This window comes from Athalia rosae, chromosome 3 (genome assembly GCF_917208135.1).
Source record: "Athalia rosae chromosome 3, iyAthRosa1.1, whole genome shotgun sequence".
Taxonomy (NCBI): Eukaryota; Metazoa; Arthropoda; class Insecta; order Hymenoptera; family Athaliidae; genus Athalia; species Athalia rosae.
In genome coordinates, this window is record NC_064028.1 from 1033850 (window position 1) to 1059762 (window position 25913).

Consider the following 25913-nt stretch of genomic DNA (forward strand, 5'->3'; position numbering starts at 1 on the left):
ACAGTGATTGATGTTCATGCTTGGTATTGCGACAATTAAATTCATCTAAGTACACGAGCCGCATAATATAGTGTTCCTATAGAAATTGTATTTCTTTCTCCGCTACACATAATAGCCGTGAATATCAAAAGAGGTAATGCGGTTTTGAAAACCAGAAAAATTAATGGTAGCCTCCAGCTCCAGCTACCACGAAAAAAAAACAAGAAGAAAAGAGGCACCAATATTTCATTTCTCAGACAGAATTTGCATATTTGCCACCGTAACAGGCTGTAATAAAAATCTAATCAATTCATACCGGGAATTACGTTCCAATATTAGATATTTTAACTTACACACATTATAAAATAAGTCGTACTGAAGTTATACGCTCCCGCATAGAAACAATGCGTGCTGGACAGTGGAAACACACGTGCATCGTTCAAGTTTGTAACACGCGTGTAACACAAAAGTGTCTTCTGTTGATCCTTGCAGACAGCGGTGTAATATTATACTTATGTACATAGTCACCTATGTATGTATACGAACATACGCTCATACTCGGCCATTGGCCCTTACCGCAAGGCCTTGTAAAAGGTGAAGGCCATCAGCGGACAACAGAAAAATACGTGGGTATATCCGATGTATGTTACGTTATGTACAATATACACACACATACGTTGTAAACACATAAAATAAGATTACAATTCTTGCTATTATTATCGATTATTGGTGGTCATTTTTTGTTTGTCTCGTCAAATAAAAGAGGTTTTCTATTTTCCACCCAACTAATTACATCCGATCCACACATAATTAATTTCACCTAGTCCGTTCAGCGTTATGCTTTCTTCTCCTCTGTCCTTGATTCTCGAATGTGCGATCAAACGTCCCAAATTCGGAACACAAGGTCGATTGCAGGAGGAAGAAAAAAAGATTTTAGGAGTTATACTGGAAAAACTAAATGACAGGCATAACTTCTGTCATAAAAATATTCACTCGCTATTTGAAAAACTGCGTCAGTTACTTTTGGTACAAATTAGGTAAAAGATATACGACATGAGATTTTTAAACGTAAACAAATTACTCAAAGACTTGATGAATAATTATTCCGATCAACTACATCTGTAATTTCTTTCAGTTGCTTATGGTTAGAAAAAGAAACAAGTTATGGGTAAAAATACCTTTGCTTCTGATGAGATGAAAATAGGTAACTTGCCGTAATTATAAGTAAAATATGCAAACCAATTGTCCAATGTGTACAATAATAATTCTTTGTTTATTATATTTGGTTAATTAATTATATCTCACACGTCCACCCGATATTAATTCATGTACAGTATACACTGTATTGTATAGTCTTTAAATCTGATTAAATTTTCCATCAACTAACTCGCGATTTGAACCATCGCGCTTTCAGAACAGAAATAAAACTATGTGTATATAAATACTTCATCTATATACCTATGTATGCATGTATATACTGTATATGTTGGATGTTTGCATGTGTGTATGATTTAAATGTTTGAAAAAAGTACATAGAAAATCATCGGTAGATGAAAAAAAAAAAATTATAAAAATCAAATACAGTAAGTGTTACTTCCTCTAATAAGCTCTATTATTAATATAGCAAGTATATATATAGTATATATATATAAATATATATAGTATATGAAAATAAAATACATATTTACAAATTACCGACAAAATAATTAATTCAAATTCATCCACCATTCGCTCAATCTGTAAGTAAAAGTATAACATACAAACAATGTTCGTAATCTAAACAGGTATTTAATTATTTCTTGATTTATTTTTTATTGGTAAAAACGATTATGATACGACTGATCTTCGAGATATGAAGACGACACGAGGCAAGCGAATAATAGGAGAAGTAGGGATTGGGTTGCCTCGTTTTAAAGGAATGGATGATTCCCAGCAGTAGTAACACATATTTACACGACTGCCGGGTGGAACACCTCTTCTATTGCCCGCCGTTCTTCCCAATTCCTCTCCTCGCCTTTAGCCATGCTGGTTCGGAAGTTGGTCGGCATAGAATTTTTATCATGTATTTACTGTCATGCAATAAGATTATCGCTTCCTTGAGATAGACGGTTACACTATAACTCATCGCTGTCAGACTTTATTCAACGACGGACGGTTCGAATTATGTTCCTCTTATATTTTCTATTTCCGTTTTATTTGGCCTCAAATCCCCGTCCGTGGACCCCAATCAAAGCCACGCCTTGTTAATTGTTTATTCATTTTTCGCGTATATCGTTTTTTTTCATTCCTCTAATCGTGTACTTCGTCACGAAGACACGTTCCATTCGTTCGATAGTTATGGATTCTCTTGCAAAAATAATGAGCGTGCAGATAATAAACGCCGCTATAAAAGCCTGCAGGCGTTTTTGACGAAATTTTTCTTCCTGTGACTACGAGTTGTTTTTCCACCTGGTCGCAAAACTATCGTTCCATTTCCGGCGCTTCGACCACCCGTTGATCCGTTGGGACTGAATGCACCTGAAACGATAGAAAATTGAAATTCTCTGCTCTTTCTCGTTCATCGTTAGTAATTAAAGGATATAACGCTCTTGACCGATGCTTGGTTCAGCGATCAAATACTGAGCGGGCAATTAATTAAAGACCATAACGGTATGGAAACTCTAAACTTGCGAGGGAAGGGTCTTCTCCTTTGTCATAATCGTAACTCCTTCCGCTTCCATTGCCACTGTAGTCATACAGCATATTTTACAAGGAATGGGAATAGGCTTCCTCATCGTAGGTCATGGTCACGGAGAAAGGCAAGGGAAACGTATACGGACATCCAAGTACCTAATTATCTGCCTCGAGAATCATAAAAGTATTGGAAAAAAAAATATATGAACAAACGATTTTAATGAACTCGACCCTTGGAGGAATTCTGCTTGTGCGATATACATAGGTGTACACGAGAAATAGAAAGTAACGGAACATCAGGACATGTGTACCTTCGAAGCTTGAAAAAAAGCAACGATACGAACTTGAAATCTTTCCTTATAAATTTTCTTATACATACCGCATCTTTCTATAGTATAAGCAGCAGGTCTCTCTGGTCGATCAAATATGATATGTTCTATAGTTCTTGTTCTTGTTCTTGTTGTTCTTATCAATGAGAATACAAACGACTAGTTCATATCGACGTTTGAAACGTTCGATACTAACTATATTTGTAATTAATTTCAACCATATGAATTCCTAATTCTAATGAATAATTATTCATCCGTTCTCGAAGACGGTCTTGTCCCTTAAACCGATAGATTCCTAAAGGACTAAAAAAAATTATTCCCGTGACAACTTGTTTGAATAATCAATCGATCATTTGTCGAATGCAAATAATAAATTTTGTGCAGTCTGATGCACGCGTGTATAACTAAATTTAAATACATTTAATAGCACGCGTAAATAACACACACGAATCTACAGACGCCTGGTGCCCCAGATATTTAATTGTAAGCGGAACGCAGAATCGACATTCAGCAACTCACTTAGGTGAAGGGGACGGTAACGCGTTTGTTATTCGGGTCAGGAAGACGAAGGAAAACTTCGAATGAGCGTCGGGCTTTCGTGATCGTCCGACCAAGAAGAGGAAATCATACAAAAATCGACGTTGATGTTTGTAGAAAAAACCAAATATTATGCGTATGTATGCATATCATATAGCTGCGGAGAAGGCGTGTCGTTAATTCGTAAATTTCGACTATCTGATCGCGTGTTGAGAGTTGCAAAACCTGAAGGGCACCTCGAGATTCTCTGGCTGGCCTCTCCTTGGCCACATCCGTAGTTATATCGATCTTTTCTTCGTTACTATAAGGTTCTATGGCGTCACAGCGGTCATCGGCTACCGCAATAAATACATATATTATAAACCTCGGAGGTATTACAGTCGCATACAAGGTATACTTTTCGCTACCAGTTTCGGTAAGAAAATCGCAACTTTGACGATAAACTTAAATAGAATTATCATAGACTCGTAAATTCATATCGACACGTGACAATGACTGATTTCTCAATCTATTCAAACATTTTGCAAGCGGTTTGACAGAAAAGAGCGTATCATAACAGATTCGCGGTATAAATTGATCTGACGATACATACGTGCCAAGCGGTTATAACAGATGGTAAGAAATCAATATATTTCAATACATCGCTCCGTTTTGCTAGCTCAAACATTACACAGCTAAATTTTATGGGTGAAAAACTGTCGGGTGGTGAACGAAATTTCATTAAATTTATCGCAGCGCACATGACTCGATAATAAATTAAAACGGACATCCGATAACAGCGATATCAGTAATCCCTATCGCTTGGCTTCTAATTTTTTTTAACCCTTATTACTAGGCATAAAGTGTGTTCCATTTGCTATTTTCCTAAATATCTAGAATCGGAATAAAAGTTGTGTAAGATGTCGAATAAAACGCGTCATAAAAATTATCGTGTAAATTTTTTAGCGATAGCGTCTGCTACTATATTTGTGAGACGTACTTATGACGGAAGGTGACCTTGGCCCAGCTGAGTAGAGCCTCAGATCATCCTGAAAGTCATCTTCGCATCTCCTCATTTCGTGAAGGCACCTTGACGCCAAATGTCTAAATACGCCAACAACTCCAACGTCCTCTTTGACGGAAGTTCTCAACAGTTTGCAGCCAAGGGCTCTGCTCAGTCTTTCAGCTTCTTCTCTGAAATGAAAGAAAAAAAAAAATTTGCGATTCAAAAAAGGAAAAAGAATTAATATTAAAGAAAATTCTAGTGTTTGAAATAAAGGGCATTGTGTTGTAACAGTCATGGTCTATTTCTAGTGGGAATAATTTCCAACTCGATTAATCAAACACATTATTAATAATGTGTGATATACTCACGGGTCTATGACGCATTGATCGACTAGATCCATTTTGTTCTGTACTAATACCGTAGGAATTTCTCCGCATTCATTTTCCACCTGAAAATAAGAATAAAAATTTGAGAATGGGAAAAATTGAAAAAAATCAAAAAGAAAAGAAAAGTTAGGTACGGAGGTTTACATGTAAACAAATAATCTGTCCAACAGAGCTATTGACGTTATATCTATTTGCACATGTGGACTCAGAGTAAACGATGATCCTTTGAATTCCAAGAGTCAGCCAAGACCCTTGCAGATCTGAGAAAATATTTGGCTTCTACTCGACGAGCGAATATGTTAAAGCACAAATAGAAGAAGCCAGATTTTGAAAAGACGAATGCGAACGTTCGTATCGAGTGAATGACATCATTCATTAGTTATAACGGTTCATGAACATCACAAGTGACTTTCGACTAATAAAGCAAAATGTACATTTTTCTTTTTTCGTCCTTTTTTTCTGTTGGAGGAATTTCACGTGCGTACGCCACAATATCTGTACACGCACCTACATAAACTTTCCAGCAAATAAAATTCCTTCGAGATTTTTATTTATCCGCATCTTCCGCACGATCTATTGCGCATACACGTTACGAAAGTAGAGATATAAAAATTTGACCATACAAAACTGAATAAATAATAAGAAGAAAGAAAAAATAAATTACACGTACATCTAATGATGCGATTGTTAGAACATTTCAAGGTTTGTTCCATTACGTTTTCGTTGTGTCTGAGAGGCGCACGATGTAAGGTGTACTTGCTTCGTTTTATAAGACTACACCACATTTTACGAGTTTTCTATACCTAGAGAGGTAACTACTTCGCGTCTTGAAACCGGATTGGTTTTAAAGGTATTTTCAAAGCCTGTTTTCTAATAAGAGTTAAACTTTTTCAACTCTTCGTCCATTAGGACATATGGAGACGGACTTACTCCAAACGATTAACTAAAAGGTTTACATCGCTGCTGCACCTACGTGCGATTAGCTCTACCAGTTATATACATTAGCTTGCGAACCACGCGTGGTAATCGAATGATAAAAGGAGAATGAAGAGAAAAAAAAATACACGCACATGTTGAGACAATTTTTCATCCAGAATTATTATAGAACGTCAATAATCTTCACATCCGTAAAATTGGAAATAGTTCGTTACTATAAAGATCGATATTATACTGTCACAAATGTACAAGTTCAAAAGTTTTCGAGTTCAATAAACCGTCTAGACCATGATGCGTAATAAAAATTAATTAAAGAAAGAAATCAGAGCCACTGATCTTATCAATTAAAATTATACCCAAAAACGCTACGAAACGAGGTAACTTCTCCTTTTTTTCTTTGATAATAATTTTCCCGTATAGGTGGAACAAAATTACTTGATTATGCATACGGTCGATATACTTTTCGTTTTATCGGCGTTATTATGATTATAAGTGTGGTTCATTCGCCTTGAATTTCACAGGTAATATCTATTCCTAGCGCGGTCAGACATACATCGATCGAGAATAATGAGCTGAGTAGGAGATAAAAATTGAACAAAAAAATCAGAAAAAGCCAATAAATTAGGAATGAGATTCCATGTAGGGTATCGTATAATAAGCAGTTGCCCGCGCGACCGGCCACCCCGTCGCGATTTCTTAATAACGACGATTCGTTAACCCTCGAATTTCTATTCGAATGTATTTGGTGCGCGCAAATCGAAGTGAGGACGACAGCTTCGCTCGCAATTATACCTTCAATTTCCACGAAGGTATCGCGTCGAAGGAGTGTCTGTCCGTTGCGGAATAGGCGAGGACGCATGCATGTGCTCCTCTGTAATAAGCTGCCGTGATAGCGTCGAATTCTTCTTGTCCCGCGGTGTCCCATAGCATCAAACGAACGTCTTCTGCGTCGACCCTGTTGAGAGGAAAATTAATAGCAGCGTCATGAATAGCAGCGTCATGAATATTTGAAAAATTGCTAAAAAAATAAATACGGAACAAGTAAAGACAAAAAAAAAAAACTAGCGACGACGTGAAAATTTGAAGCAAGAAATATTCTTTTAGTTGTGTAGTGTATACCCGTGAGGGTATCTTATTTCCATCAGCGTTATAAATTGGTTTGCGTTTCCGCGTGTCCCTGCATCGTCGATAAATCGTCGAAAATAGCCAAGGGGCAGTGAAATAAAAAAGTCATAACGTCGTATAGATACCTATACGACGATATGTCCATACGAGTCATACGCTCGTGAATAATATATATCGACCCAAAATGGAGATGAGCAAATAATTTATGACGTACAGAGGTAGTAATTAAGCAATAACGCATCGCACCTTTTGCTCGAGATGGTAAAAAAAGAGACGGTATAAAAAAGGAAAAAGGGAATCGACATTTTTTCATCTACGAATATCTTGTATCGATGGGCGGGCAATTCTGACAATTATTACGTGAATCTGTAGATGTTTACGTACATTGACTATAAGGTGAACCAAAAACGAGAGAAGGTAATGAATGAAAGGTTCTTTTCATTTTTTTTCGGGTCACCCTGTGTGTAAACCAACTCGCACGAACTACAATATAACACTCTCTAGCCTATGCACTTTATTTTCAGATCCGAGGTTCTTTATATTTTAATTCTTCTCACAACGCGAATAAAGTGCACTCTCTACCCGTAATGAACAATGCGATTATTAAAAGGGAACGGCAAGCTGTTGCTGCTGCTGCTGCTGCTGTTGCTGCTGACGCTGACTTCTCGGTATAGTGAAACGATCTTCAGAGATAACTGTGCATCATTCCTTAGGTTACAGAAGGTGAAATTCACCCAAGACATACACCCTACGTATCAAAATATTATACATCGGCGTGTAATACCCAATTTGCTAGACACGACAATACAGGCATACCATATACTTAGCAGGGATGAATTTATGCTTACTCTATTTGTCGTTCAAGAAAATCAACGCCGATCGTTTTTTTGTAATCCCTCGTGTAAGTTCCTTTACAAAATCTCTGTATCATGGATGATTTACCAACGGCTCCGTTTCCCACTATGACCACCTGTGGAAATAGATAGACAAGAAATGACATACGTGACGATAATCGATAATGAAAAAAAAAAACAATTATTATTTAGATTCCGCACTCGTTTTATTTTTACATATTTCAAATTCTGATACACATGTATCTATCTGAAATTAGAGTTGCCCCCGCACAGTTTCTCTAATTTAAAAACGGTATTAGAATTTGACGTTTCAATCTCTTCGTTTATCTCTCATACAAGATGAGGTGAGTTCGTGACAAGTAAATTATACACATTGCTATTACTCGTTGATTTTTGCCTCATTAAACGCCCGTTTGCTGCTTACATAATTCTACTTTTTTCGTTATTTATTTGTTTAATTTATTTTCGTCATTACGGGTGTACATATTTTAATTTTTTTTTTTTCTCTGCCCGCTGGTACCACACTTGCATAAAATTTTCGATTTTAAAATATCAAAACTCATTCGTACTATGTATTATACACGTGCGGGTTACTTTTGCGAAATTTTTTTAGACGTCTAATTTGCGAAAAAAAAAACATCGTATTTTTATTTTATTTATCAATTAATTTTTTAGATCGCATAGGCCGATGGCATGTCTGCTCTTTTTTTACGTGCATATACATATTGAGAATTAAAGCTCGTCAAATTATAATATCAGTTAACGGTGCAGCCTCCTAACTTCGAAGTAGGCTAAACGAAAAAAGACTCAAGTCCAGATTCGGCAGAAAAACCGGTCCGTGAATTGAGGAAATGAATCGAAGTGTACGTTATACGAGGATCCCACGGGGTCCTCATATGTCACGCGTATTACGACGACGACACGTGCATATCCTGCGTGACGGTGCCAATGATTTTTCTTAAATCGCTGTCAATTTTTGTCGATAATCACCGATAGCGTGGAAAGATATTTTTCGTCGGATGATCGCTTGGTCAATTTTTATTTTCCTACAATTGGTAGAGATGAAGGTGATGTATGTACGCGCGTCGCTAAAAATCACAACCGTTGTGAGAAAAATCGCACGGTGAAATTAAACTCTCTATTTATTATCTATAAATCTGTGTCACCGCGACAACGACGGAGATGATGATCATCATCATCATCATTATCATCATCGTCGTGTCGGGTCGTTAACGATGCGGAACACTTAATTATCGTGCAAAAAGTTATTATAAAGTCACGTCTTTGGCTTCGATACGGAAAAATAAAAATACCCACTTGGAGTATTTTAATTGAGGTGGTTTCTCATTTCGACTAATTTTATTTCATTTAACAGTTGAGAGAGGTTAAAATTCTCGCGAAACTGCATTAAATCGATTGAGTTGTGATAAATGAATCAATTTAAATTCTTTACGAGAGAAATAATCCAGATAATATACCCACTCGCGGAATTAGGATAGTTAATTTTTTGAACGCGATTCGAATCTCGAGAAGGATCTGTTTTACTTCTTCGTACCAGGAAGTGTGCGATGATTATTGTAAATTTTAGATGGATTATCGTGAAATGTATACATATGTGTATAAGAATACGTGTGTAACGCATTAGCTATTAATTAATTTATTTCAATTAATTAACAATTAGAGATAATTGTAAGCAAGATTATGAGTTGTTGTAACGCATTATTCTAATCTTTTGAGTTTTATTCTTCTAAATCTTTATTATACAATCATTTCTCAATGCCAAAAGTTTGTTGTACACGCAGTCGGGCGTCGTACGCGTAATGAATAATCATCCCTGTTCTTTTATCTTATTATACCGGTGAAGTAAATTTTTCTATTTTTTTTCTTCCTTCGGCATACCTGCTCAGACAATTCTGTAGAATAACGTCTGCATGTTAAACTGGGAAGGTGGTTACTAATTGAAATGTAAAACTCAATTTATTGTATATTATCGGTAAAAATAATGAGCGGTGTACTCGAAACAAGTCGGAGAAAACTTGTTCGGTCTTTTTATTTATTGATCTAGAGATCAGAAAGTGAAGTAAAAAATTAAGCCAGGCATCGACAGCTATGTCACCGTATAAAGGATAACCGTGTAATAAATGTCACGACGTGAGTTTGTGCGTGTAGTGTGAACAAAAGTAAATACATATACGTATCATATAGCTATGTATGTACACATGGTATACATGAATGCATGTAGGTAGCAACGAAAAATCACATTTACCGTTAATACAATCAAAGATGGAGCTGAGGAGGTCTTATACTTTCTGCAGCTTGTGCAGTAAACGAGTTTTTCCATTTTTTATTAGTTATTTATATATCTATCAATAATTGTTTATTATAAAATTGGAGTTGCATAAGTAACGCGATTGTTCGATTTTGGATAGGCATATTGGCAGAAACGAATCGATAAGGCCAAGTGCACAAACTGATTTGAAAATTTTTTAAAATTCTAAACTCTAAACAGAGAATTTTTTTGAAATCATGCGTCTTGTTGCCATCGAGTTCTTGACGTTGCCAAGAACCCAAACTTGAGCTTATCTTTCGATATTTGTGAGTGACGCATTACGTTAATAATATTTAATGAAATTTCAGTTTTTACTCTGCCTATGTTTAACATAATTGATTAACTAAAATCTACGCGTATAACGTACCGTGTTTCAATCTCACTTTTTGAATATTTGCATGCGGAATTATGGAGTTTGCGATTGTATGTAATTAACGTAGTCCGTTGCTCGGTAGAAGAATTTATCCCCGCTGAAGTTATACCGATGTAAACTTCCGTTTTCATTCTTCAGGTTTGATTATTCTATTAATAATATATCTAAGCATTATGAACGTTAATTAACGTGAGCCGAAGTGTAAATTTACCGTACAAAATTTGCGCGATCTAACGTTCGTTTCATCTCGCGATTAATCGTAGGCGAGATTTTTATTCGTTATTCGCGGTCGTTTGGGGTGATTTGTTTTTTCAAATGTAAAAGTATTGAAATTCCATTTATACCTTGAGTGATATTTCGAGTTCTTCCTCTCGCATTCTGACTCGGCTATGATTAGCATAATATCCAACAATTTTCTATTTCCCCTTCCTGCTGCAACGGATAGGGTTGAGATGAAGTAAAACCTTTTTAAATACCACACTTTCGAGGTGAAAAATTCATCTTCTCATCGTATAACACCGGCAAACCGACGCACCGTACCCCTCATTGTTACTTCGATATGATTTATGTTTCTATCACGTTCGGAAATGAAATAAAATCCAAAATAAACTAACAACACTCGCGCACCTACCACCCGATACGCGGTAGCCGACCGCCGACTGAGCCACCTGTGACAAACACCTGCCGTCGAGCTGCATCCATTCAATTGTTTAATTTTAGTTAATTTGTTGCTCCAAAGTTGGCAGCACTGCTTGGATGAAAATCCTCATAAATCCCCGCGAAGATTCAAATGATCTTCGGTGGATTGTGCGACTCCGAACCAGAGAAAAAAACTGAAACATTTTCATTTATTCTTTATTGTTTTTTGCTTTCTTTTGTATTTATTATCAATACAAGACGTTGATACTAATAGGCGCTGTGTAAACGATTAAACTGTCAAACAGAAACCAAACACTCTGTTGCAATTCATAATTAATAATGCAAATATAGACATACATTATTCCTTTTATGTAAATTTGAACTGTATACATCCTTTCTTTACATAATCTGAACAACCTATATCCATGATTTGGCAAAATAAGAGGTTGAAGAATAGTGTTTTACAATATGAATATTAAATATCGATATGTGTATAAAATTATACAATTACTTGTGATAAGTATTATGTAGTTTATGTAGTTAGCTTCGTTATTACGGTTCTTTCTTTTTTTTTACACATAAATTTAGGTACTTTAATATATAGTTATAATTATACATACATGTATAGTAACCATTGAAATGTTTCTCCCAGTTGATTCGTATCATATTTGCTATGATGTAATGCATCGAACCTTATTTTTTATTTTTGGTTGGGCGTTAGATATTAACTTTAGAAAACTTCTCCATCTATCTTTATCTGAGCAATGTTATTGTTACATAGGTATGAGATTAAACCGATAGCTTATAATATTTCCATTGTCAATAGCGACGCTCAATAGAAAATCATGATAATCGTATTAATAATATGATAATGACAACAATAACATTAATAATAGTGAGAATAATAATTGTTAAATAAGAACTCAGGAAATATTATAACTATTGATTTATTTTGTAGAAACTATAATATATGTAGATGATGATTAAATGTATGACAACAAAAATATAGTGCTCGCATAATACAGATTGCTCTTATATAAAATAAAATATTGTAATAAACTAAAATGAGTATATTATAGTATGTACTTATCAATAAACTGCTCTTTACAATTAAATTTATTATAATGTTCTATTTATATCGTTTGGAGGCTGATGGCAGCTTGACGTTCCACAAAGTTATATGTATAGTTATAGTAAGTATACTATAGTATTGCGTTACATTGAAAATACATATCTATGTCATATTTTGTCAATTTATGTATACATACAATATATCATACATATATAAACGACACAATTTTCTGTTTTCATCCTCTTTTTTTTCTACGGCAGTCTGAAAATCGTTGTTGTTTGTTTGAGTTATACAATCTTCGAGCATCACATTGCAGTGACATTATTCTCAGTTGTCGTCAAGAATTGAATTAGCTATTTATCAATTTATTTATTTTTTCGGAGTTTGCTTTTTTTCCAAATTGCACAAGACAACGAGTTTGAAGGTTTTTATTTAGATATCGTCAACTCATTCTATCCATGTAATTTATTTTACACATTTATTCATAAGAATGATTTTCATAAAACTAGGAAGAGAGATATTTCCATTTGTGCGTCACAAAATGGTCCCAGAAATTAGCTAGACGAATCCAAGGGCGTAATTTTGAGTTGAGTCCTGGTGAGTATGATCTAAAGAATTCAACTAAACTAATGTACATATGATACGACAGGAGTTGATTGCCGCTGGTGACAACAGATCTTATCTAACTGGGATGCCGAGTTGTGACGCACGGTTATATGCATATGATCACGCTCCTAATTTGTAGTACAGGAAGAATGAATTACACAAAGGTCAAAAGCCTTGGAAGCAATTGAATGATTTTCTCTTTACTGAAATCTAATTAATTTGTGTATGTGTAGAACAAAACAAAAATTCAAAAGTCAAAAAAAAAAAGATAAAAATCGAAGGCAATCTGTGCAAAGTCTAGTTGCAACTATACGTTCTTCCCCGTAAATTATCGACCAGTATCAGCATGATGAAAAAATAAAATATTCACAAACCTCAACAAACTTGCTTGTGTGGATTAGGTGATAATAGAAAAACTAGCGCACAGGATATTCAGGAAAACATGTACGCCGATGCAACTGAAACTGAGAGTCGTACATTTAATTTGGCAGGTGTAAAACGATTCAACGTAGAAAAGAAATGTTAATTACTAGTACACCGTTGGTATTCATCAGGATAAGTTCTCACACTCATATGCTTTTAAAACTAAACTTATGCGTAATTTTTCATGAACACTTAACAATTATCATGTTGATATTAAATACATCAGTTTGAAATGTTTCGCGTTATGGGCCTTACAAGCGAACAACCGTTAATTGCAGTATTAGCAATATCCCATTCCAAAGTAGTTTGCCACAAATAAGAACTTTACATTTGATTCAATTGATCAACATCTCCAAAGTTAGTTTCATGCAAGTTTTGGCAATATTGAGAAACGTCCCCGTCAGAAGCCATTATGAAAATTATATGGTGAATTGTTTGTAAAAATACTGTGTCACACAAAAAATATATACCATGCGCACAGCTATGCTTTATTAAATGGGTGATTGATAAGTAAGGTCACACCTTCAGCTCTGATGTGGATAGCAATGAACTTCGGGATGAAAGCGGATGAAAATTCTCACATGGAGGCAAACTGTACTTCCTGCAAATATTTTTTGCAGTTCAATTTTATTCCAAACCTCGCGGCGCACCAAAAAATTTCATCAAGGTTTCAGCTCGTTTTTAATGCACACATAGCCTTATTACTCAATTTCTCTCAGAATTTCATGAGTTTGAAGTAAAGACAAACCTTCTCATGATGATATAGTTGAAGAATAATTATTGTTTATCCATCTCTTATTGAAAGACACTTTTAATTTCGCACGTATTTTAATGGAATATATTTGTTTGTAAAAAATATGGATTACATCTGTACGTTGCTGAAAACGAAAAATCTAGAAAACGAACTTAACACCTGTACATGGCAGCTAGAATAAAAATACAGTCATAAACGATAACGCGTATCGCCTACGAGAATGAATCATGTATAACAAAGTACATGCTGTTTTTATATAGCGCGACCGATAAATTTCCAATTGGAATAATGAAGTACGGTGTGAATAATTTTGTGCGCTGCATATGAAGATTATATTTCCTCATTGGAACCATGCCCTGAATATGAAAAATAAAGAAGATTCGGTAAGGGTTCTAACGCAGAACTTCCAAGAATTTCTTACTACACCACAAATTCTTTTTTGTATTTAGCATGTAGTACGTAAATTTTATCCAGTCATTGAAGAAAACTTCCAAACGTACTCAAATTGACAAAATTTTCATTGATCTGGTATAGAAACGGCCAATTATTCAAAATTTATCCGTAAATGACCGTAAATGATGACCAGATCTTTTGAATATTTCGTGGCAAGTGCTATAAAAAAACAGCAGATCTAAGTGAATCGATAATATTGCAATTACTAACGTGTAATTCAGTACGCGGATGCCTCTTTGTATTCCGAGCCATCCATAGTGAAGAAATCCTCTAGTTTCCATTGCAGTGTTTCAAATGTTGGCCTCTTCATAGGGTCTTTGTTCCAGCACTCCAACATTATGTCATAAAGAGCTGTTGGGCAGCTAGGCGGACATAGCATACGATACCCATGTTCGACTTGATGCAAGACTTCAGCATTTGTCATACCTGATCAAAGACGAGTAATCATACAAAGGTCAGTTCAGAGTCTATGAAAACTAAGGATGCTTTCAGTCAAATCCAGAGGGTCAAAAGAGCCTCTTCATAATTTTCAGTTGTCATAGAACCTCGACTTTGGACAGTGAACAACAACTGACAACTTACCAGGATATGGGATTCTTCCATAGGTAACCAGCTCTGTGAGAAGGATTCCAAAAGACCAAACGTCAGATTTAATACTGAATTTGCTGTAATTGGCAGCTTCGGGTGCAGTCCATTTAATTGGGAATCTGGCGCCTATTCTAGCTTCGTACTCATCTTCTTTAATCAGTCTAGCAAGACCAAAATCAGCGATCTTCACAACGTTACTCTCCGCTACTAGAACGTTACGTGCTGCAAGATCCCTGTGAATATAATTTTGTGATTCCAAGTAAGCCATGCCTGCTGCGATTTGAGCTGACATATCAATTAGCTGGTTAAGTTTCAAGCCACGACCTTTTCCTGAAAATCGAAATAATTTTAAATAGGGATTAAACTGGAGATTACAGGCAGAATGGAATGTAGCAAATAAAATGACTGTTGTTATACCTTGTAGGAACTCTAGCAAACTTCCATTTCTCATCAGTTCTGTGATAATATAAATGGGTTCTTCCATTGTGCAGACAGCGTAGAGTTGAATTAATTTAGCATGTCTCAGCTTCTTCATGATCTGAGCCTCGGCAAGGAAGTCTTTCGGATCCATAGTTCCAGGCTTCAACGTTTTTATTGCAACAGGTGTTGTATTATTCCATAAGCCTTCCCATACTTCGCCGAACTGTCCTTGTCCAAGTTTACGCACAAATTTGAGAGACAATCTATCGATTTCCCATTGATCTCGTGTACGATGACTCAAACCCTCCGTCACAGGTTTCTCAACCTAGAAACAGAACCAAATACCGGCCAGTCAATGGTTAATCATCTCAAAGGGATATAAAATATCCGGGTACAGTACATAGCGATATAATTTACAGATGATGTAGGCAAACATTATTATATGCAGCATGCATGTTTAGCAGTTTATTATCTATAATTATCAAATCTAAAACTAATCATTGCTTATGCCGATGTTCAAATTAAATTGATGTAACATCAATGTATCATGAACTAGACTCAAAGATTCACTGATTACTTATAAATATACTATCAAGGCACATTAAGCGTTTCTTTGCAGACATTTGTAAGAGAGTGAAATGATATTTCACTGGAATTGATGATAGATCGATTGCTCGAAGATATGGGTCAACTGTAGAGAAATATCTACACCTGTTGCAACATTCAGATTGCAAATAGATTAGGTGAATATTTCATCAATTTTAAAGGAAAAATTTCTACTTCTTCATAAACCACAATTCAAACCTTTGATATTAGGAAATGTATATCATATAATAAATCCAACGATGAATAGTGGTAGATTCTAATAACGAAGTCACATCCTTTTGAAAAACTAGCGTATCATACAAAAACTATGTTAACACAGGATTCAGGTCACATTGTGTTTGGATATTTTTAACATTCGAGAACTAGGCTGAGCTCACAATGATTGAACGTTTCTAGTATCAGTTGATAATTATTAAGGAAAATTCGAAATATAGTGGTGGAATGGAATTTTTCAGTAAGCTAAGTCAAGTCTCATCATTTTCGAAGAGATGAGAAAGCGCGATTTTTGTGTTTAATGAATACCTAAACTGGACGTACACATAGATCTATATTTATAAAACAAATAGTATAATAAGTTTTCCACTGAATACACCAAGACACAGGTTGTTATTATTGCAGATTTGACAAAAATGAATAAATAAATCAAATAAAAAAAAGATCCAAGTACAGGGGCCACAGCTGTAAAAAATGCAAGACTTATATAACGCCACTCATACTTTGATTGCCTGTGTGATGTTGAATATGATAGATTATCAAAATATAGTAAACTTTTTCCAGCGCGTCCATAAATACTTAATACATCTATTTCTCAAGCGTAAACCAGAGTTGAGGTTTTTAATGCCGTTGAAACATGAAACCGTAGAGAACAGGCTTTTCCTAGTAGTGAAAAGTGTAGTTGATATTCAATAATAATGCAAAATGTGAATAGCAGCATGAACCAGAACGAGCGAGTTAGTTGTATTGGGGCATTTAATTTACCAAGAAAGTCCAGCGGGAGGCAGGGCAAGCAATAACAGACAAATAGACACGCTCTGTTGAGATAACACCTTGGAAGATTTATAAAATGTGAAGCTATAGCCTCTTCTGACACTTCATTTTGATATTGGATTATCTTCAATACAAGTACGCGATGAGCATTTTATGTAAAAGCAATGGAGAATTTAATAAAATCAGTTCAATTCTACTCTACCATGGGATGACAAACCCACGTTATTTGCAACGGCAATATAATTCAGCTGAATCATCAACAACCAATAATATGGGTCTAATGGTGGGCTACACAAATATAAGAAATTCATTAATACCTCACACTCACTGTGTACTCTGGAAATTCGAAATGCCTGCGACTCAAAATTCTTGTGATTTATTCAACAACAAGTATATGACAAACACTTTGCAATATAACTTGTTTGCATATTAGCAAAGTCTAACAGGAGTTTAGACAGTGCTGTATCTGTATTTTTAATATCAACTAGAAAGTACCTCTCAAGTAACCCAGAGTCCAGCACTAAGTTTACACCATTTACTAAAAGCAATAAGTCTCTTTTGATCCGAATTTTAGTACGATAATTACAATAAGCAACTTTTTGGACTAGTAATAATATATTCACCCTTATATTTGAAACGATATATCGGTATGACTGTTTGAGTTTTCGGTTTTTAACTAATTTAGCATTCAATAACATCCGGTTGTTTGGACCCTTTTTGTGAAAGAGAAGTTTGATTAAACCTACTGCAGGTGTCTTTGATGTTAGTAGTTGCACGTAGGGATCAAATACAGTCCGTCTCCTTTTAAAGCTCATCAAACATTGTTCACAAACGACAATTATATCTAGAAGCCTCAACGAGTTGCATTTTACTGTACAGTATAGTATCAATTAATAGGATGACATTCTCAAACAAATTTCGGACATGCAGCAAGCCGTCGAAACTCCGTTTAGACGAGTTTTAATTGATAATTTCATTTTAAAAACTTTTCCTACCTGCACGCATGGTTTGCAAAGATTCACGCAGAGTCCATCTGCATCTTTGCTGTAATGTTCTACGAGCTCCTGTAGAGTTCTAAATGTAGTGCGTCTAGCTATGAAGAAGCCACCTTCGTCTAGTTGTCGAATACGATAATGTTTCACTGTATCCCCATCTCGAACTGTAACGAGAAAAATTTATACATATAAGTACGAAATATATAAAGACTGCTCACAAGATGATATACATAATATCATCTGTATTCTACTAGAACTCATAATCATACAAATGATGACTCTACGCTTGATAAGAGGGAAAAACATAATTACCAGGAATCACTGAAGCAAATGAATGTAACAGAAAGTGAGAGAGAAAACAAAGTTGATAAAAAACAGGAAATTGCAATCTGGCTGACAGGATATACCAATTTTATCACCAAGTGACACAACGGATGTTGTCTCTACTGTCTGTTAAATGACTATTACATATTGATCCACATTCAAAAGCTGCCATATCAATCGCCAAGTCCCGCCAAGTTCATACGAAGTTTTTTGTGACCAATTTGAACTAGCAAATTATGCCGTTATTAATCTTGTCGATAAGATATAATATTTTGATCCGTGAAAGCTAGTAGAATACAAATGTTATTCTTTAACGAAAGAACAATAAACCGCACGGGGTGCATCCACCAAAAAAAATGGACTAGATGTACTACAGCATAGATAAAGTGTGACATCAGCAGATGCTATCAATTTGTTTTGATCTTAGCTAGATAACACACATGATAAGATACCACGACAGGATTACAGCATTTCACAAGTACGGTCAAAATATATAGTCCTGATCGGTTCATAGATTGCTTAAGTCGCTGATGTACATGACATCGGTCTGACTTGAGACAAGGAGGATAGGAATTTGTAAAAGTAACATTCAGAATATTACTATTAGTAACGAACAGCTACATGGAGTGAGTAATTTATTCAACATCAATCCAATATTGTGCAACAATAAAAAAACTTCAAGCAGCAATAATAATTTGAATAAGAATTGAGCAAAAATTTTTCTAAAATCAAAATGTATTGTTAATGGTAGATATTTGGGATGATTTAAACTATCGCCCTTGCCTGAAAGTGAGTAGTCATTGTGTCGACTCTCGGAATCACGAATTAAGAAGGCCCCGTGATCATTCTCTGGTAGCAACAATTTTTTTTCAGCCTCAATGCGTTTTATTTTTCTGAAGTACCATCTGAAAAAAACAAGTTTGAACGATTACTTGCAACTCACTTGAGCTGATTAGATAGAGAAGGGTATTTCCTTGTCTTATGTCACAATACGGATGACACGAGGAAAGTAATTCGAATTTGCAATAATCTTTTGTAGAATTTTTAACAGAACCGTCTATGGAAATGGTGGTTATGACCAATCGGCTTTTAATAATACTTTTAGTAGCGAGAAACCTTTGAAAATATAGGCAATATGTGAAAGCAATCTTGTTTGATAATAATGGTGATTGTGGAAGAAATAAATGACAAAGGAATTCAGAGAATAATAATCAGACCTGATATGAACAATGAGGAAGTAATGAACTACGATTAATATAACGGCAGTGGTGAACCAAATTATTTATTTAATAAGCTGTTGAATTAGTATTCATATAAACGCTGAGCATATGCTAATCAATTAATTCGTTTTCCAGGCAGATCTGTAACTGTAATTCAAGCACATGTCTTGAATTATATAAGATAAATTATACCTGTACAAGGCGTAAGATATCAACAACGCATTTCATGACTGCTCTTTGAAACCAAAAAATAAATGTTCAAAGATATGCCGGTCGTTGACAATTCAATCTTCAATATCTTATTCCTACTTATCAGATGTAGACGGTTCAAACTTACGATTCAGCATTAAATAATTTAAGTAAAACAATAGTTATTGGGATCATGAGCCTATAACTGTGTACCAGGTACACGACATGCATTTGATCACATAAAATTGGAGACCCAGTTCAATAATAGAACGACAAAGTGCTTGATAGACTCATGTGTCAATTACTGACTTCTTTGGAGTATGGAAAATGATTCTTATGGCAAATTCAAGAAATAGATTATGATCTCAAATGTGCAATGGAATAGAAAGAATGTCATCAAAACTTACGGTTCGGCTTCGATTGATTTTAGTTTAGCAACGTAGTTACTAGGAATGTAACCCTCCTGCCTGGTCCTCTTGCTTCTGGCTAGCCACCAGTCACCCTGTGTATCGTTGAGAATTTCCAAATGCTCTCCTTTTCTGAAGCTAAGGTCTTCATCTGTTCTCGCATCATAATCATATAGCGCAACAAATATTTTTGCTGTAGGTACATCTGTTTCAGGTATCTGAGGAATTGGTCTTATAGGGTCTGGGGGTGGAGTTGGTACTGGGCTAACTGGTAGGGCGACTGGATCAATGCTGGTATTTCCACTTCTTTGAGGCCGTTCCTCTCCTCGCTCCGAATTGGGAGGAGTACTAAAACAGTTTCCCATCTTGATAGAATTGTCGTCTACTTATGAGTGCACGACTCAATGCTTGAGACACTTCAGCGAGTGCCCTTTGTTTTGTAATTGTTCATACGCCTATCAATAATAATTGCTGGAACATATGCATATGAAGCAATCTCCTCTGCCGGTTCGTACTTTACACGGTCCATAGATTGATGTTGGTTAAAAATTGGTTTATATTTTAGGAGTTCATTGGTCTATTTGTAAAAATAAAGTATCTTTTTTTCAGATCACTCGGTATGTTGGTACGGCACTTTAAATTCTTCTCTATTTATCAAGTATCAACAATTAACTTTTGCAAATCTTATAGAGCAATAATTTTGACATTTTTGAAAAACAATGAGGATTCAACGTGCAAATTACACCTGCAAGAAATTTGAGGAAAAAATCAGATGTAACATAAACTGTAGATGAACTGTATCAGTGAAACGAATTATCAATGGCATTATTATCTCAGTGGTAAGAATTTACTTGTTGAAGTACAAATCTCTTGAGTTGAATCGAAAAACCATTAATCTTGAAGTGCTGCACTTTGCATAGAATTTTTACTAAGGATCCTCATTATTTTCATACTTGCTTTGCCCTTTCGAGACTTGATTCGCGTTATTTGACTCATAAAAAAATATGTATCTAATAGGTTGTCTCAGAATAGTTGCAAAATCAAAGTTTTAGAACGAGTTTACTTTCGTTTTGTTTTATTATTTAAACCTGTTCTAGTATGATGTCCCTATTTGAAATAAGTTGACAAGATCGCTAATTCTTCTCTTTGATGTAATCGCTGGCTAGAAACTCTGGATAGGAGATAAAAGTTCGTCTCGCCTTTCCACAATGCCACACTGTGATTACCTATGTTGTAGATAGTGAGTTGTGGTTACAACAAATGAATCACGATTAAAAATCTTTTCTTGGACGATGTGAAATGGCTAAGCGAATGGTCTGTAACTATTGTTTAGTATTTTTAATATTTGTCTGTTATTTTAAGAATAATTGCAGCGTTTCGAAGCTGAAGCGGAACTAAGACTGACACAGAATTCACCTACTTTCTACAGAACCAACACGCGCTACACCATACCGTGAACCTACACAGAGTATATCTATTTAATTTTCAAACTTTTACAACACAATGAGAGTAGTGAACTAAACTGTTGAATGCACATCATAGTCCTTTCTTTGATTGCCAATAATTCGTCCTATGATCACTTCTAATATCAAGATAACAGGGGGCACATGGTCACACACATCATTTCCCATCGAAGGCGATCGCGGTCCTGCTCAACTTTCTGGTCGAGGGAACCTCCTTGCAGCGTTCGCCATTGTCCGTCGACAGTCTGTCTGTCTGTCCGCCACCCCGTTCGTCCGTCTCTCCGTGTTTCGTCTGGCCAGCCGTCAAAAGCGATTCCACATGCGCTTAGGGAAATACTCGCATCCCAGATTCTCGATAAGCGAACCACTTGCAGATTATGAACTACGGCAATTTAATATACGCGAGAAACAGATCGATGGTAAACTCAGCAAGACACGATTTTATCATCGTTCTTATTGACAACTATTAATATGTAGATCGGTCAAAGTGAAAACACCCACAGCCCAGGAAGAGGGCAGTAGAGGGGGATCCAGATTGTTGCCTTCGGAAAAATTCGGTACAGTATCCGAGAGAAGCCGAATGTCACAGAACCACCGCGTGTGGATGTAAGGACCTGACGTTCTAGCCGTCCTGAGATATTTCATCTTTTTGAATTTTCTTTCATACAAGGTTGGAGAAAATGTTGGCTACTAACCGCATCTCACGTACTTATTTGTTCTACATCATCGATAAATCGTCTTGGTTTAGTCCTAACTGATTATGTTGAGATATCAGTCTTGGCAGTTTGAAAACCGTTCAAAATTAACAATTCAATATCTATACGTGCAGTTTGATAGCTGAGATTGAAAAGTCTATCAATGATTCCTATAGATACAGTGTCGGTCCTCGATTATTGCTGGGCTTTGTAAGATGTGTTATCAATGGGAGATAAGGTCCTAAGCAGATATAAGTTATGGAAGAGATAAAAAAAAAAAATTCTTTTGAGCAACTACCACTGAAGATTATCCTAATTTACCTTTGAAAGACGTTGAGAACTTTTCGAAAAGTGCTCGATCTAAGGAGCTTGGAGTACATCTTGACTCCACAGATTTCACATATGAACACTTATCACTTCTAGCGTGGACACACTATACCAACGACGCCACCGCCGGAACACTGGTAACTTACTGATTAAACCCTGAATTATCTTTGAATTACCGTTTTATCATACCTCTTGATTAGACCAATAATATTGCTTCTTCCAGCAAAGACTTCTAAGTCTATCGGCTGTTATTAGTCTGAAATCGCAACAATTTAAATCGAACTAATGATAAGATATTTGTTGACTGTGCGTAACAATAAAAAAAAACAGATTGTAAACAATAGCTGTTACTTTAATATTAGAAAAGAACACGTTCAAGGCTTACAATAATAAATTATTTTACAGGCAGTCATAATCTCCGATTCTGTGCCTCATTTTCTGTTATGATGTACCATCGAAGCGATGCAAGCCACCAGTTTTGGAATAGTTGTAATAACAATAATTGGATTCTTTTAACAGGTTTCGAATAAAGCTTCAGATATTTAGACCGTTTTTTTTTTTAGCTAAAATTAGACTTGCGAGATTCCCGCACCCTTCAACTGGTCGTAGAATTTCATTTACAATTTGACATTTGGTATTCATTTTTTTAAGCAATCTCTTTGAAGATGCCTCCGCTATTTTTATTATTTTTGAGCACATTCTCGTTAAGAAACGTTAACACGACTTCTATGATCTTCAAACCGCTGTGACGGTTTATTTCGATACTCTTTTCAATTTTTTAGATACCTAGTTTTGGTGAAGTTTCCTCAAAAATCAAGGACAACACCCAAGCCTTTAAAATCCGTTCTCTGGTCACCTCTACTTTCCTTTTCGCCCAATTAGCTAGCTCTCCGGTCGTTAGCGTTCGAACAATATCATTGGTACATGAAAATTAGTCGCTCTCTGGAATAGGTATTTCTAGAACTCTCGGCCCATACAGCAAGACATAAGCACAGTGCCAATCACCACCTCCACTTAGCTTCAATACATCTTCGCTGGTAACTGGGCTGACAGTTTCATCGTCACACTTCAACCATGTGTCACCTTTTTGACGAACCCACGCAACGTAGTGGCCACTACTACTGGAGCGTCCTCTGTGCGTTAAAACTGCTTGTAGCGTATAATATCCGCTGTTATTGGAGCCCAAGTCTAAGAATCAAAACGTAGCTTCAATTCTAAATCCATATGAACAGAGTATCAGAGACATAAATATCATAATGGGATGTTGAGCTATTACTCAGTGAAGTTTTTTTAGTGTTTCAAACTCTTTGACGTTATTTTTAGACTGGTGGTGTCATACAAACCGGTTGGTCGCTTCAACGACAAAAGAAAATTATCCGTCTAAATGTAGCAATGAAAAGGACTTACCATCTGGAAACCAGTATGGGTGTTGTTCAACATTTTTCTTTAGTCCATCACCCTTGTCGTCCTTGTTTTTGACAGTCCTAGATTCTTCCAATAAACTATCTTCATATTCTTTGAACCTATCACGCATTGGAGTCAATTTAGTTTGTAGATCGGTTGAGCAGAGTTCAAAAGCATCAAAGTCCAGTGGAAATTTAACATCTTTCAAAATCTTGGCATTGATTGCCTCTTTCTCTTTATAGTAAAAGCGTACAAACTGTACAGTTAGATAAGCCGGAAGTCTGCTGATCCTGGACTGAAAATTTTACAAATTCGACGTAAATTCAACGCAATCATATTGAGAATCGAATCAGCGGTTCAGATTTTTTTTCACTCACTGTTTTCGTGTACACAGCATCGCGACCCAGTGTTGGTGATAACTTGGTAATCTGTTCCTGCATTTTCGATCGCAACCCCGAATGCATGTACTTCACGTCAGTAGAAATAAAACAGCTCAACTGCAGAAATTCTTCTTTACCTTTCGTGGGTGTCTCATCTTCAGATTCAACACATTTCAACTCCGTATCAAAAGACCCTCCAAAAAATTGTTCAATCAATGACTGTGGTCTCGAAGCTTGCCCGCTATCTTCCATGGCTAAAGGATCTGCCTGTAATAAAACAAAGAACAAAATTATTGTTAACAATAAATTAGCGCTGCGTTGATGCCAATATAATTATAAACAAAGATGTGAACTATGAAATTAATTAAAATAACAGCAATATTCTCATACCTTAGCTGGCAGTTTTTGTTGTAGCATTCTAACTAACTCAGTCCAACATTCGTTGGCATCTTGCTGCTGAAATCCTAGACCATGTTCAGATTTTTCGGCAAATCTAGGAAAAGCCAGATGCAACACTTGGACCAAGCCTAAAGGAGGTAGTGAAGATCCTTTGTCCATCATTTCATACAAATCCCTCAGAGCTGCAGTAATACTTTGTGCAGGGACTAACGAAGCACTACCAGCAGCAGCCAGCCCTCCAGAGAACTTTTTTAAAGCTTCCCGCAATTCCGGAACAGTTTTTAAACATTGAACTGTAGCGTTTAGATAACAAGTATTCCCCAGGTTAGTCAAACCTGCAGGCAAGTCTAACGCTGTAGCTAATTCGGACTCATTCATGTCTTCCAAAAATAAGGGCTTCTCCGTAGGTTCGACTGGTACATCTTCCTCCTTTGATCCCATCATTAAGATAGTGGCTCCCTAAGAGAAACGAAGTAACTAATATAATGATACTTATTGGGGATAGGAAATGACCCAATATTCTATGTACAAGATAATAATTACCTCTCTGAGTTTCATGCTACCCCAGTCTTCATCTTTCAAAGTCATTCCCTTCAGCATGACTTTTTGTCTTTCAGGCTGAACGCCAGTTAAAGCAAAGAGTTGGGCTTTGAATAGCATTGGTTCTTCATCTGTGTTGGCTTCAACGTTAGGAAAGAGTTCCTTACCCCATTTTACTTTAACTGGAAAAACAACGACGGTGAAGAAAGAGTAATAAATTAACGGGGGATGCGACGATATTTGGAAAATTGTTTGGAGGTTATATGTACTATGGAAAGAAATTTTTATATTTCAATTACCATTGTACAACGGCATCGTTGGATCTTCCCGTCGATGGATACTTGAACGACAATTAATGGGTATAAAAATAATATATCACACTTTAGTACTCGCAAACTCCAGATGCAAATAAAATGCAAAGTCAGTTTGCACCACCGCGAGTCACTGTCGGTCGGTGTGCAGGGCGCATTTGATCGTGCGCAACCGGCGAGATTTGTACTGTATTGAAATCACTAT

The 25913-nt window shown here is 36.0% G+C and overlaps 3 protein-coding genes and 1 long non-coding RNA gene across 11 annotated transcripts; 1 reads left to right on the plus strand and 3 right to left on the minus strand.

Moving 5' to 3' along the window:
* Positions 1-1233: 1233 nt before the first annotated feature.
* LOC105685327 (ras-related protein Rab-23) lies at positions 1234-11183 on the minus strand. Its single transcript, XM_012399307.3, has 6 exons — positions 10851-11183; positions 7799-7920; positions 6618-6780; positions 4872-4951; positions 4498-4691; positions 1234-2496 (listed from the first exon to the last, which is right to left on the minus strand). The coding sequence occupies exons 1-6, from the start codon at positions 10881-10883 to the stop codon at positions 2363-2365; spliced, it is 726 nt and encodes a 241-aa protein (XP_012254730.1). The 5' UTR covers positions 10884-11183; the 3' UTR covers positions 1234-2362.
* Positions 11184-11345: 162 nt separating this feature from the next.
* LOC105685557 (tyrosine-protein kinase Src42A) lies at positions 11346-22804 on the minus strand. 8 transcript variants are annotated; one of them, XM_048652858.1, is made up of 8 exons: positions 22669-22804; positions 20190-20537; positions 19157-19278; positions 18050-18213; positions 15459-15786; positions 15036-15371; positions 14664-14879; positions 11346-14356 (listed from the first exon to the last, which is right to left on the minus strand). In XM_048652858.1, exons 1-7 carry the CDS (start codon positions 22725-22727, stop codon positions 14671-14673), a joined length of 1566 nt encoding a protein of 521 aa, XP_048508815.1. In that variant the 5' UTR covers positions 22728-22804; the 3' UTR covers positions 11346-14356; positions 14664-14670. The 8 variants fall into 8 exon arrangements, with proteins under 8 accessions (XP_048508815.1, XP_012255194.1, XP_048508817.1 ...); XM_012399771.3 differs by having other exon boundaries at positions 11346-14879; XM_048652860.1 differs by lacking the exon at positions 22669-22804 and adding an exon at positions 21809-22174 and having other exon boundaries at positions 11346-14879.
* On the plus strand, positions 20555-23270 carry LOC125500333. Its single transcript, XR_007277661.1, has 2 exons — positions 20555-20696; positions 20799-23270. It is a non-coding gene; the product is annotated as an uncharacterized LOC125500333 (long non-coding RNA).
* On the minus strand, positions 23006-25883 carry LOC105685639 (ubiquitin carboxyl-terminal hydrolase 14). The gene is made up of 6 exons (XM_012399914.3): positions 25697-25883; positions 25401-25579; positions 24849-25316; positions 24456-24725; positions 24082-24373; positions 23006-23862 (listed from the first exon to the last, which is right to left on the minus strand). Exons 1-6 carry the CDS (start codon positions 25710-25712, stop codon positions 23606-23608), a joined length of 1482 nt encoding a protein of 493 aa, XP_012255337.2. The 5' UTR covers positions 25713-25883; the 3' UTR covers positions 23006-23605.
* Positions 25884-25913: the final 30 nt, after the last annotated feature.

What these genes read in the sequence shown, in the direction of transcription:
- LOC105685327 (XM_012399307.3), bottom strand. Translation starts at nt 10,883, where the DNA reads ATGCGAGAGGAAGAACTCGAAATATCACTCAAG. An exon ending in TACCTTCGTGGAAATTGAAG is followed by an intron (nt 4,952 to 6,617) that starts GTATAATTGCGA and finishes TCTTATTTTCAG; the next exon opens with GTGGAAAATGAATGCGGAGA. An exon ending in AAGGTCACCTTCCGTCATAA is followed by an intron (nt 2,497 to 4,497) that starts GTACGTCTCACA and finishes CTATCGTTTCAG; the next exon opens with GTGCATTCAGTCCCAACGGA.
- LOC105685557 (XM_048652858.1), bottom strand. Translation starts at nt 22,727, where the DNA reads ATGTACTCCAAGCTCCTTAGATCGAGCACTTTTCGAAAAGTTCTCAAC. An exon ending in AAATCAATCGAAGCCGAACC is followed by an intron (nt 19,279 to 20,189) that starts GTAAGTTTTGAT and finishes TGTTTTTTTCAG; the next exon opens with ATGGTACTTCAGAAAAATAA. An exon ending in TGGAAGAATCCCATATCCTG is followed by an intron (nt 14,880 to 15,035) that starts GTAAGTTGTCAG and finishes GTCTTTGATCAG; the next exon opens with GTATGACAAATGCTGAAGTC.
- LOC105685639 (XM_012399914.3), bottom strand. An exon ending in AACAAAAACTGCCAGCTAAG is followed by an intron (nt 24,726 to 24,848) that starts GTATGAGAATAT and finishes GTTTTATTACAG; the next exon opens with GCAGATCCTTTAGCCATGGA. An exon ending in CCCATACTGGTTTCCAGATG is followed by an intron (nt 23,863 to 24,081) that starts GTAAGTCCTTTT and finishes TTTGATTCTTAG; the next exon opens with ACTTGGGCTCCAATAACAGC.